The following is a 13,408-nucleotide window of genomic DNA, read 5'->3' as shown; positions in this document are numbered from 1 at the left end:
AGCTTACTCTGTCAAAATCCACGTTGTTCTCCAGCATTATCATTCGTTACCCGTATTATTCTCGATCTTGTCCCCCAGTTAACTCAGTTACGATATTCACATCGTCATTGTACTTCCGATGACGATTTAAAACTTTGCTTCGCTCCTCTTTTCTCCGAGTAAAATCCGTTATTTCGGTGCGACTTTCAGGGTCTTGATATCCTTAGGGCGATTCGCGTTATCATTGGGAGCGGCCTAAGAAGAGGACTTAGAATTCGCGTAGAGTTGAGCGCGGGCGTAATAAGAGACTGCCCGCTGACGGCGGTAGCCGCGGTTCGTGCCCACAAGCAGCGGCAACACGGAGGAGAACAGGGCAGGGTGAGATGACCCCTCTCCCCTCCCGCGTACACCGGAAGACTTCAGGCCTGGGCCCCGTTCCCGGCCTCGGCCGCCGCCGGCCGCGTACGAGGGCCCCGTCGGCAGAGACCCCGCGGCGAATCCAAGAGCTCAGTTTGCTATATCGCTATCTCTCTCTCTCTTTCTCTCTTTCTCTTATCGCGATGAGGTTTACTGCAACCGGCAGACTGAGATCGAGAGGGGTCCCCACGTGTTGGGAGGGCCTATCGACTACAGTCGATAATAAAGCAGCCCCAAGTAGAAGTCGTCCATATATGTTGAAATATCTTTTTATTTTTTAAGAATAATTATATTTTAATACTTTTTCAAAAACTTATTTCTTTTATTTTATTAAAAGCTTGATGATATAAGAATATATCAGGTATATTAAGCTGTCTAAGCCAAATTATCAGAACATAAAAAATTTTATATGGAATTAATTTGCTAATTATTTGCTATTTTTTACTTTTAAAAGCAAAAAATAGCAAATTAATTCCATATAAAATTTTTTGTGTTCTGATAATTTGGCTTAAATAGCTTAATATACCTGAATATATCTACAAATTCTCAAAGAATTTGTTTCACAATTTACGCGAGACCCCTTTATGATCTATATAATCTTCTAATTTAATTAGAAAATATTCTCATATAAGAATACAAATAAATTTATGTTTTAAATAACTTGATTCTTTTGGTACTTACCTCATCAGGAATTAAACAATCAAAATGGTGGGCCGAGTTTCTTCAGCTTCCTTAGCAGTTCCGGTTTGGTTGCCAGTGCCTTGCGGATGGACTCAAACAATACTTTAGTTTGATCATAGGGCGGAAATGGCATGCCTTCCAGATTGTAGACGTAGACGACACTCTCGACATCAGCGACCACCAGCTGATTCCCGTTGGCCGTAAAATCAGCGGCTACCAATCTCGCTCCATTCGTTGAAATCGTTACGGATGTTGGACTGTGCGTTTTCCTATGGATGTCCCACACACAAATCTGGTCATTCACGACGCTAGCGATGATAGTGGAACATGTAGGGCTCCAACAGGCGTTCCTCACACACGCCATTACTGTCGACAGGGTGATGAGTGGCTCGGTGAGACCCTCAGCCCAGATCCTGATGCACCAATCGGCGCCGCAGGTCAGAAACAACTTCTGACAAAAGGGCGAGAACTCGAACGAGTAAATCGGGCCGTCGTGCGCCACAAAACTGTCTACGTGTTGACGCAAATAATTCGTAGAACATCGGTAGACACAGCCTTCGTCGGAACCGACAAAGTAAACGTTGCTGACGACGGGGTGTCTTCGGAGAATAATGGCGCCCGGTTGGCGATTGATGGGCACGTCATAAGCCATACAGTGATCGGTTCTAGAAATTCCGCCTAATTTACCTTCGATTCTATATAACCGCATGATCTCTGTGGCAAAAAAATCTTCGCCCAAACGGTAGCAGTATATCCGGCCATCTTGATCACTGGTGTAGATCTGTTCTTGATAGTCGAATTGCTCGTCGCCACTCCACCATTGAACCTGGTGAAAAAATTAAATAATATTAATCAAAGTTGCACCGTATAGATATCGTAGGTAATTAATAAATAAATTATATATTTACAAAATAAGAAAGTATAACAATAACACGGAACACATTAATTATGTAACAGAAAAGAGCGAGATAAATATTCTTTAGTAATTGAAAATGAAAATATTCTTATTTATTAATATTTGATACGTACACACACATTCTCATATTCAATACATTTTTACAGTACCAAATTAGAATAATAAATATCGTACGTAATAATTAATATTCTTACTTGCCAATGTGGCGAGCAAGCTGCCGATGTCTCCCTATAACTCTGCCTAATGATGTTCATCTTCTTAGCGCTGACATCGACTACCTTTACACTTCCGTCGTAAAAACCGATTGCCAAAAGATTCGGTCGTTCCTTGCTCCAATCGATGTCGGACAGCGGACTGTCAAAAGTGTACTCGCGACCGGGTTGGCTAGGGTTCTTGGCGCACCAGATCAGCAATACCCCGTCCGTTCTGTCGGACCCGGTTTTGGCGCCGTAGGCGACAGCGAGGACGCTTGCGTTGGCCGGACTCCAACGGAACGCGGCCACAGGACGATCATGCACCATTTCGCATGCGAATGTCCACAGCAGATCTAGCCGATAATCGAATTCCAAATCCAGGGCGCATGGATCGCGCTTGGTTAAGCCAGTAAAGCGTTTCTGCGCCTCTACGAATACATTGTTTGCGATTATACGTTCCATCACGCGTGCCGCATCCAGAAATCCTGTCTCCCGACAGATACGAGACAATTGCTCCTCGGAGCTCTGTTCGGGGGTCGTTTCAGGCTCGGGGAGCTTGTACCGGAGTTCCTGTTACAGAAATATAAACAAAAATTTCTCCAAAATCTATTTTATACGAAATGTTTCTATACTTTTTTGTCGAGCTTTATTTATTAACGAACACTTATATACTATCTTCCGAAATGTCGAAAAATTTAAAGCATTTAAAGAATAAAAACTCAAGAATTTTTAATCTTTTATATTCTCTCTTCTCCTGTGTAAAATATATTTTACATTTATCGTTTCGAATCCTTTTTACATATTTAAAAGTTCTCTCAAATTAAATTAAATTAATTTTTTGTTTATAAAAATAAAGCTCTATGTATCGATTTTTCAATTATATAAATACGTTTGCACATACACAACATATTCTTTCCTTTTATCTTTTAAAAGTATAACGGCTTTAAAAAAAAAAGAGTTTATAAGTAATTGCGCACAGCGATTCTTACCTGCGCTTCTCGCATCCGTTGAATGGATTCTTTCGTATGTACGATCACACGTCCATTTTTTTCTATCATCAGCTCCGGTGCCGCGTAAGTATCATAAATCACCCAATTATTCACGAACGTTCCCTGATTTCTGCGAGGCCTCAAGCCACAGTAGGTGCCACGCGATTTCGTCAACACGCGTACCGTTTGCGTCTCAACGTTCAACAGCTTCCGATTAGAGCCCGGTCCTACCGTCACGTATTCGTAATTTTCGTTTTCCCGTTCAACCGCCTGTCCCTCGGGCGTCCGCAGATCCTCGGTCATCTGCGGCATCTCGAACAGAAAGAACGTCCGCGTCTCCCTTAAGGTGATCGTCACAGTTTCCGGATGCGTCGCGAATATCGCCGAGTCGTCGCTGTAAATTATTGATTATATGTCATTTAAATGTCATTTAAATTCATAATATTTTACATAGATCTCTCGTAAAAATTCGTAATGTTGCAAAATTGAATTTCCATCGCTTGAAAGTAATCGAAATATATAATATATATAATTATTACCTAGGTAGAAAAAATGGCGACGGCGCGGCGTCCTCGTCCTCCTCCGTGGGCAGAGACTCGCAAATTTGCGTCGACAGCAGACTCTCCATCTGCAAATCGTCGGACGGCATCGAGATGAGGGACTTGAAAAGGACGGAGGAACTGGTCCTGAGACCGCTGATCCTCGAAGGCGATGCCGTCAGTTGGGTGGCGCTTCCGGTCTGGAATAATCCGATGGTCTCCAGGGCGGTCGTCTGGTTCTCGTCGATGGTGCTGAAAGCCGCGTGGACTAACGGCTTCGGCGTCACGTCCACGTTCTCGTGAATGACCCGAAGAGCCTGTCGTTGTGCAAGAAGCGCCGAAGCGACATTCCGCTCGCATCCCGTCTTGCGAACTCGTCCGAGAGTGCTGAGCTTTATCCTGGACGAAGTAACGCTGGGAATCCTCGAGGATGTCCGTTGCGGTGATTCGAAGTCGCCGGTTTTCATTCTGCGAGCACGAGAGAGTACATACAGAGTTGCGCGTCGTTGCGCGGACCAAAAAACTTATAGTCTCTAGAGCAGGGGAGCAACGTTTGGAATTAATAATTGAAGACGCGAGAAAGCTCTCATCGCCATTTTCTGTGGTTCCTTGGCGACGTTTGATCAATTTTTCATGTAAGAGATCGAAAAGGAGTAAAGCAATGGGCGCGTTTAGCAGACACAACTGTTGCACAACTGTTGAGTTCGTCTTATCAACACTCTGAATTGATTGGTTGGTTCTAAAAGTAAGAGCCAATCACGTTCGACTGCTACTGAGCGGCTTGGTCTGCTGAACGCGATCAATAAGCATATATGTTTTCTAAAAAGAGGCAATGGCGTTGGCGCTGTTTGGCGCGGCGCATCGTACGCCAAATACACGACAAAGAACTATTCAAAACTTATCTATGGGAAAGAGGAGTCTGAGGAGAGACAAGAGACAAGAACCTGCATATATTTTTTTCGTAATTTTCAATCAAGTATTTTTTAATAATTAGTATCGTTTAAAATGATATAATAATTAAATTATATTGCGAGCATTTTATTTTACTGAACCCAATACTTAATTGATATACCGCGATCACACATGCAGAAGGATCGGGGGTGGGGATCTGATCGAGGATCGAGCATCGAGTCTTTTCCTTACACGCCGTTGTTCTTATGGGAGCAAATACTTTATCGAATGAAAATTCTTGTTTTGTTTCTCGTAGCTTTCCACTGCAGCTCACTGCATCTGATCCATCCGATTTACCTATACTTCAATAGTACAATCGTCAATGAAGCTTATCTTACACAACCTGTAACAAAACAATATTTTCATTTAGATACACAAATCAAAATATCAAAATAATCTCTTTTATTCCCTTGAATAAAATATTTTTTTATTTATTTTATAGTAATTGCTGAAAGAAACTCATCAAATTAAGAAAATAATTAAGAAAATATATTATTAATTTTTTAATTTCCAAATGTTGAGCGGCAGTGTGGTCTAAGTGGTAGAGCGCCAAACTCGTAATCTGAGGAACCAGGTTCGAGTCCACTAGAGCCATGGAATGTTTTTCCGAAATCTGCGCCCCTCCGTGCAAGATTAGGGCTCTTGTGCGGAGCAAACTCGTCTTTCGGAAAGAGACGTTAAGCTGTTTGTTCAAAGGATTAAGTGAGAGGAGAAGGTTAGTATTCTCCCAGGAGAATAAGGACTCGTTTGAACAGATCACGCATAGCAGAAAATTTCAGTTGAAACATATGAGCTCGAAGCATGTCACGTCATTGAATATTCTCAATTCTCCTGGGAATGGATATGTCGTACATTTTCCGCCTCAATTTTTATCTTGTCGACTTTCTTTTTGTAAGATTGAATTTCTGATACTCCATCAGGAATCCAAAGAATGTATGGAACAATCATTAGAACAAACAAATTTTACAACTCAATGAAGAAGAGATGAGCGCGAGTAGGAGCAAATGGAAGTTTTAATCCCCTTAGGGTTACAATTCTCATCCATTACTAACCTTCTCCGCTCTCACTTAATCCTTTGGACAAACGGATTAACGTCTCTTTCCGAAAGACGGAGCCCAGTTTGCTTCGCACAAGAGCCCTAATCTTGCACGGAGGGGCGCAGCTTTCGGAAAAACATTCCATGGCTCTAGTGGACTCGAACCTGGTTCCTCAATTACGAGTCTGGCGCTCTACCACTAGACCACACTGCCGCCCAACATTTGGAAATTAAAAAATTAATAATACATTTTCTTAATTATTATCTTAATTTGATGAGCTTTTTTCAGCAATTACTATAAATAAAAATATATTTTATTCAAGGGAATAATTAAAAGAGATTATTTTGATATTTTGATTTGTGTATCTAAATAAAAATATTGTTTGTTACAGGTTGTGTAAAATAAGCTTCATTGACGATTGAAGTAGGTACTATTGAAGTAGGTAAATCGGATGGATCAGATGCAGTGAGCTGCAGTGGAAAGCTACGAGGAACAAAACAGGAATTTTCATTCGATAAAGTATTTGCTCCCATAAGAACAACGGCGTGCAAGGAAAAGACTCGAGTCTATCGATCGATACTCGATCTTCGATCAGATCCCCACCCCCGAGCCTTCTGCATGTGCATGTGTTATTCTCATCTCGCTCACTCCAATTACTGTCTCGCTCGCTCTTATTGTCATCTCGCTCACTCTTATACCTTCTCGCTCGCTCACATAACGAAAAATCAATAACTTTGCGTTACCGACATTAGCACGGAACGCAACCTAAATCGTGCACGTATGTGTTACCCCGTGGCCCAAACGTGGACATTGGCTACGTAGTTCATGTGCACGTTTTACGTCGTTCCCAGAGGGCGTATCGCGTTCGCGGATCACCTAGCGGATCACCTAAAACCGAGCCGTGTCGTCTCTCATTTTTCTCTCTGGTCATGGGTAGTCTAAAACCGGATTTTCTGGATTTTAACCCTGGAGCGTTTGCCGCCATTTTGATTAGAAGGGTGATTTTGTAAATAACTCGCTTATTTTCAACTTTAGAGTGAAAGTGATAATCACAAACTTGTAGAAAATTTAATACTCTACAATTTTGGTTCTTATCATTTTTTACCTAGGATCGATACTTTGGGTCTTAGACGCGAAAGTGGGGGGGAGGGTAAAATTTTATTTTTTTTTTATTTTTTGAATAAACGCGCCATAAACTCTACCCCCGTAGTGGTGTGGAAAAGATGTTTCTCATTATACGAAGTAAATTCAAAAAATAAAAATAAAAAAAATATTCACCTCCCACTTTTTCGAGTCTAAAACCCAAAATATCGATCCTAGGTAAAAAATGCTAAGAATCAAAATTGTAGAGTATTAAATTTTCTACAAGTTTGTGATTATTACTTTCACTCTAAAGTTGAAAATAAGCGACATATTTACAAAATCACCCTTCTAATCAAAATGGCGACTAACGCTCCAGGGTTAGAATCCCGAAAATCCGGTTTTAGACTACCCATAACCCTCCAAAACAGTAAAAAAAAAAATCGCTTCCCGGAATTAATTCCATTTAAATGTCTCTATCGACTGGGCTAATAAGACGGACGAAGATTGTCCGATTAGCTTGGTGTAGGTGCAGGGTGCAGATCTACTCGAGTACTCGCTACACCTGAACCGGACAGCATACGCCATACGGCATTTTTGCCCTCCGCTATACATAGCGTTCTACATAATATATTTTACTGTAATCGATAAAATTGCCTGAGATGGTATAGCGAATAGCGATGTGTCAGAAACGTCGAACGTCGTGGGATCTACGCGCGATGCGAGCGAAAGGAGATAGGAGAGGAAGGAACACGTACACGTAGGACGTGCAGGGAAGCGTGAACCGTGCGTGAAATTGTGGAAACCGAGAGCGAGGAGCGGGGGTGGGGGATGACATGACAGCGAGACAGTGATGTGGTAACAGCTGTACTAGCTGTAGCTCCAAGCTTCTCGGAGGATTTTCGGATCGAACGAAATCGCTCCGTTAGTGTCAATATAGTGTCTCTTTATACGCAGCCCGCGTCCGGAGTGTCGGGTGCGACGCAAGTCGCGAGTTCGCGAGACGCGGCGGTTGCGGCGCATGGCGTATTAACGCCGCCAGGGCGAGCGAGACGGGACTTACGGGACTGGATCGGGTCGAATGCGATCGGCCGACGGCGACGGCCCGAATCGGACAATTCCTAATACACAACGGAGCTTACGGAGCACCTCTGACGCGCCATGTCGCGCGTTCCCAGCTGATCCCACGTTTGACACAACAACGCTGAACGCACGCGTTTCTCGCGGGCGGTCGACCGTCGACGGCCGAAATTGCGCAATTACAAGGTGGAAGACATAGCCGCGCGCGTCTTCCTACATGAGCGTGACTCGGTCGTGATTCGGTAAAATCCCGGAGAAGCTGCCGAGAGAGAATGGCGGAGCTGGATGACTTATTTCACACGGATCAATATGTAGGCCCGGAGCGGCTTACCGATCTGTGCTACAAACTCATCTGCGAGAATCTCGATATTATCTCGGTAAAGGGGAAACGCGGCCATCGGATGCTGCGGAAGGGGATAACCTTCCCGAGCGAGATATGCGACAAGATTATAGAGTACGCGCAGCGCAGCGAGGCGACCGAGGACGACGATTGTTTTTTCTCGATCTTCAAAAACCTCGCGGCGACCCGACTGAAGCACGTCAAGATCTCCAATTGCAGCCTGAGCAACACCTCGGTCCAGACCCTCGTCAGCCACAAACTCTACGACTTAGAACTCACCGATTGTAGTAACTTAACGGAATTTTGCATCGAGCATATTAATGCCAATTCGGAGAACTTGCACAGCTTAGCGTGCCATGGAACTTCGATGATCGTACCTTCTAGTTTAAACGCCCGTAAGAAACCGCTGTTGTTTATGTCTTGCAAGTCCATCGTAACGTGATCCAACAAGCGGATTATTACCTTAACTGTCTGTAACTCCTTGTTACAGCTGGCACGTCTATCAATTACTACCAACGAGGATACGTTTTCAAAATGCCAAATTTAAAACGTCTCGCATTAGGATACGTAGGAATACCCTCGTCAGAATATTTACTGCTCTTAGCAGGGTTAACGAATCTGACGCACCTGGATTTGTCCAATAGTTGTAACATTGATACTTTTGAATTTTATCACCTGGTACCAAATTTAGTATCCTTAGCTTTGTACAATGTCAAGGTCAATACCGACCCAAAATCTTTTGTCATGAACATCTGTCAGTTGAAGAATTTAAGGTACGTTATAAAGTTTTGATTATATAAACAATATGATCATAAAGCTTGCTTAGTTATAAATTTTCTTAGTTAAGAAAACTTGTTAGACGATATTAGACAAGATAGATTTACATAGAATGTTTTTACAGGCACTTGGATATTTCTCAGTCAAATTATAAACAGGGACAGTTTGATAATCCCAATAAGATCTTAGCTGACCTAGTGAGTGGTCTACCCCAATTGGTTTCTCTAGACATCGGTGGCACAAATCTTGCTGGAAGGGGCGTTGCTGAACGTCCCATTGATACAAATATCGAGGATACCAATTTTGGATATACCGATATACCAGGACTCGCATCTAGGATACATAAGCCATTACAATTTTTAGGACTTTTTGCAACTGCTTACGGTGCTTGTAGAAGACATGACATACCGGCGAAAGTGGTGAGACATTATACGAGTTGTACCACAATTCACGCCATTTAATTATATTTAGTCCTTGATGAAAAACAAGACGAAAAATTCTGAAATTTTTTTTCTGATGCTTAACAAAAGAGATATTGTTAAATAAAGTCCACAGTTATGTACATATATACAAGTTTTTAATTTGTTAACTGTGTGTTACAGCAAAAAATTTGTTGGTGAAAGTAATTACTTTTTATTCATCTATTTATTTTCTCGTGAATTGGCTTTAGGTGGCTGGTGATGCAAATGAAGATCAAATATTGATCGCAGCTCATGTTTGTATGGACAATAAGCAAGAATTGCTACAAAAAGTATTGAGTGACTTATACCATGTATTTAGGTATGACAATTGTCATAGAATGGATCAAGCACTATGTACCGTCTTGGAAGCGATGGAAAAGCACCCAACTCAAAAGCATATACAGATATCGGGAAGGTATGCATGCGCGTAGGCGCGGATTCTGTAATTTATAAATTGCCCATTGCCAAGAAAAGCAACTACTTTAAGAAAGCACCGTTAAATTTGTGCTCACAATTGCAACTTTAATTTTATATCGCATATTGCAGCGCCACGTTATTTTACATAGTAAAGATGAAGGAAAAGGGTGAATTAGTAGCGCGAATGAAGAGAAGGATTATCAGTACTCTCCTTGCTGGTATGAGCACACATAGGGACGAAGAGACTATGATGCGGAACGGTTGTTTGGCATTGTGTCAATTCCGCATACCACATGATGTGGTTTGTATTATATTCAAGTATTTTTTATATTTTTCCGCTGAGTCGTAAGACATTAGTCTTCCATATTAAACTCTTTACGGTCAAATCGCAAGAGTATTGTTTAATAAAAAAGAAAGTCCATTTTTTTGATAATAATGTAACTATCATTCATTTCTGTAGATGTCGAATTATGAAACCCTTGTAAAGGTGCTTCTACATTCAGCCAAACACTCAGAGCCAGAAAGTTTTGTCCAAAGAATCGGCATATATCTATTAAATTCTTTAGCTTGTCAAGTGGAAGGTAAAGAGAAAAAATTACTCGGCAAACTGGGTTGCGTTAAAACTATGTTAGAATTGGTCGAGTACAGAGTGGAGACGAATATATTTGACGATGTATTAGAAGTCGCATGGTCAACTATGTGGAATATGACAGATGAAACATCTATAAATTGCCAACGATTTTTAGATGAGGAAGGCATGGCACTCTTCCTCAAATGCGTACAGGTATGTCTTACAACATACGTTCGATGCTTGAAACACGATATATTTAGCTTAAGCTGCAATTTTCGTTTCTACTGCAATATAATATTCTATCATGTGTCTAGCAATATCCACATAAAGAAGAACTGTTGAGGAATATGATGGGTTTGCTCGGTAATGTAGCAGAAGTCGAATATCTTCGGATCCATCTTATGCAGGAACGATATGTAACCGTCTTCGCCAATCTGTTACGTTCTAATAGCGATGGAATCGAGGTTTCGTATTTTCCTTTTTTTTCTCCATTTTTTTTTTTTAATTCTAATGTGCTCACAAATGGATATATTTCTCGATTTATATAGGTTCCGTACAATGCTGCTGGTATATTGGCACACATGGCATCTGATGGTATTGACGCTTGGACAATAGAAAAGCCAACTCGTAAGGAGGTTCTTAAATACATGGTGCAAGCGATTGAAAGTTGGGACTTAAATGCAGAACGTAACATCAATTATCGCTCGTTTGGACCATTATTACGCCTGCTGGATGTGTATCATACTCCTCCGTGTCAACATTGGGCTGCTTGGGCTCTCGCCAATCTCACCAAAGTATACTGTACGTATTTAATAATATTCATACTTACGACGAATCATTTAATATCCGCTGTTTTGCTCTATTTGGCTCTGGCTATTTTATGTAATATAATTTAATCGATGTTTTAGCATTCAAATACTGTGCATTGGTAGTAAAAGAAGGAGGGCTGGAGAAGCTACATATGGTGATAGAAGATCCCAGACCATACGAACGTATAAAAGAACTCGCAAACTTGGTGATCGAAAATTGCTGTCAATATGAGAGCCATTCCGACGATGTAAATGTTTCTAATTCTGCCTTAGACGCGGAATATAGTCTGGACGGCTGAAAGAAATCTTAGTAACATCATTATGCACGTCGCATAATTTATATCATCTCTTTAGACAAAACAAATTATGATTAGTATCATAACTTTGACGAATAGCGGAGGAATAATTACGTAGACGAGTCAAATTAAACATGAGTGTGTTACATTAACTTGATAACGATAGATCTGTTCTTTGTAGCTGTGCTATGTCATATGTCATACTTTCTGCACTTAAGACGAAATAAGTATATGTCGCAGGAATTTCGTGCCTCATTTTTTTTTGTTTTATTTTTTTTTTGCAAAATCCCTAGGGAATCCACAAAAAGCTGGGATATTGTGAAATAAATAAAAATTAATATAAATATAATAAAAGTTAATATATAAATATAAACTTATATAATTATATTTATATTTATAAATATAATTTATAATATATTTATAAATATAAATTAATAAAAATCTCAACTTGCAATTTTACTGACAATCTAGGATTCCTGCGATATATATAATTAGATGGAGAGAAAAAGAGAAACGATGAAACGTACAAAGAGTTTAGCTACAAAGAACAAACCTATTTCTTTTTCGACAAAAAAGTGGAAAGGAACGGATGCTCAATATTACAATTACAAAGGTTGTGTATGCATGCGGGCGTGTGTACGTATGTGTGTATGTGTCTGTGTTTTTGTGCGTGTGCATGGATTTGTATGGAGAACGCGAAGTATTTTGAAACAACTATTCAATTATCCGCAAATATTCATCTTATACTTATTATTATTGCCGATAATTAATGGTTAATTGAACTGAAAATCTTTTATCTGCTCGATATACATACGGTGTTACAAATGTCTTGCCCTAAGAGAATCATGCCATTACTGGCTGTTGTCAAAAAATTAATCACTTATCATGTGATTACTGGCTGTTGTCAAAAAATTAAAAATTAAGTTTTTATTGATTTAAAAATATGGATTGAATATAAGCTGTTGAGTATAAGCTGTTTACTTACTTTTAGTCCTACGTATTTACTTTCATGCATGTGTTCATACTAAACTCAGGTAGAATTTTGAACAATGCATTTGTCATGCCGTGTGTATGTATGTATATAATACGCGCTTTTAATAGTCGAGCCTCCTCACATTCGACTAGGGCTGTTACTCTTCGACAGCTTCGAAGGTTCGAAAAATATATTTGCGACATAAGCGACATAATTACAACATTAGAAATTTTATTTGGATTTTGTCATATAATTTTATAAATGTGTGTCTATTGCGTTGTTATTATTATTATATTAAATTAATAATTGTATCATTTTGATTCTTCGAAGTTCGAACATCGAAGCCTTCGAAGTAAATCGCCAGTTCTACTTTCGACATCCCTGTTCTTAACCTGCTAAATTTTCAAAAATAATTAGTGAAATTGCGAATACGCAATAATATGGATGAGAAGAATAGCGGGAAAGAATAGGGAGTTTGTTTGTTCTAACGGATTAAAAGTAACGAGCTTCGATTGTAAAAAAGCGAGAATGAATAATTGCAGCTAAGGCTTGCACGCTTATTATACTTGTCTTTAACTAATCATATTCACTTTCGTACGACATGTGGATGTTTGTTCCGGTCTTTCTTTTCTTTCCTTTCTTTGCTTCTCCCTTTCTTGTAGATATATAATAATATATATCGTAGATAATTCGTTCTCATTATACTAGGATTTTTCCAACAAGGATGTGACAAGCTTGGAAGGATTTTGCGTGTAAATAGAATTACGAAGGAGCAGTACATTAGATTTAAATGTTTTGTATGTTATATCGTTATAATTACCATTAAATTACCCTTGAAAAAATTAACTCGATTAAGCCCCAGTTACACGATCAAACATATACTTTCAATCAATTTCCAGAT

The 13,408-nt window shown here is 40.0% G+C and overlaps 2 protein-coding genes across 3 annotated transcripts in view; one reads left to right on the top strand and one right to left on the bottom strand.

Annotated features, from left to right (window-relative positions):
• Positions 1 to 4,195, bottom strand: part of LOC139818654 (uncharacterized) — a 34,302-nt gene extending 30,107 nt beyond the window's left edge. The window contains exons 1-4 of one of the 2 annotated variants that reach the window (XR_011733469.1): positions 3,716 to 4,195; positions 3,177 to 3,570; positions 2,188 to 2,757; positions 1,078 to 1,903 (exon numbers count right to left, since the gene is read on the bottom strand). The gene's annotated coding sequence lies outside the window, so the exon portion shown is untranslated. Of the gene's footprint in view, positions 1 to 1,077; positions 1,904 to 2,187; positions 2,758 to 3,176; positions 3,571 to 3,715 lie in introns of those variants that run through there. The other variant, XM_071787467.1, reaches the window with a different exon arrangement.
• A 3,163-nt stretch (positions 4,196 to 7,358) lies between these two features.
• LOC139818700 (protein zer-1 homolog) lies at positions 7,359 to 13,353 on the top strand. The gene is made up of 9 exons (XM_071787535.1): positions 7,359 to 8,598; positions 8,694 to 8,976; positions 9,105 to 9,399; positions 9,651 to 9,856; positions 9,988 to 10,159; positions 10,319 to 10,642; positions 10,744 to 10,893; positions 10,978 to 11,230; positions 11,338 to 13,353. The coding sequence occupies exons 1-9, from the start codon at positions 8,136 to 8,138 to the stop codon at positions 11,535 to 11,537; spliced, it is 2,346 nt and encodes a 781-aa protein (XP_071643636.1). The 5' UTR covers positions 7,359 to 8,135; the 3' UTR covers positions 11,538 to 13,353.
• Positions 13,354 to 13,408: the final 55 nt, after the last annotated feature.

Source organism: Temnothorax longispinosus, chromosome 9, assembly GCF_030848805.1.
Source record: "Temnothorax longispinosus isolate EJ_2023e chromosome 9, Tlon_JGU_v1, whole genome shotgun sequence".
In the NCBI taxonomy this organism is placed as follows: Eukaryota; Metazoa; Arthropoda; class Insecta; order Hymenoptera; family Formicidae; genus Temnothorax; species Temnothorax longispinosus.
Note: the sequence above shows the minus strand (reverse complement) of the source record. Positions and strands in the feature narration are given on the sequence as shown.

What these genes read in the sequence shown, in the direction of transcription:
- LOC139818700 (XM_071787535.1), top strand. Translation starts at nt 8,136, where the DNA reads ATGGCGGAGCTGGATGACTTATTTCACACGGATCAATATGTAGGCCCG. An exon ending in ATGACATACCGGCGAAAGTG is followed by an intron (nt 9,400 to 9,650) that starts GTGAGACATTAT and finishes AATTGGCTTTAG; the next exon opens with GTGGCTGGTGATGCAAATGA. An exon ending in CTAATAGCGATGGAATCGAG is followed by an intron (nt 10,894 to 10,977) that starts GTTTCGTATTTT and finishes CGATTTATATAG; the next exon opens with GTTCCGTACAATGCTGCTGG.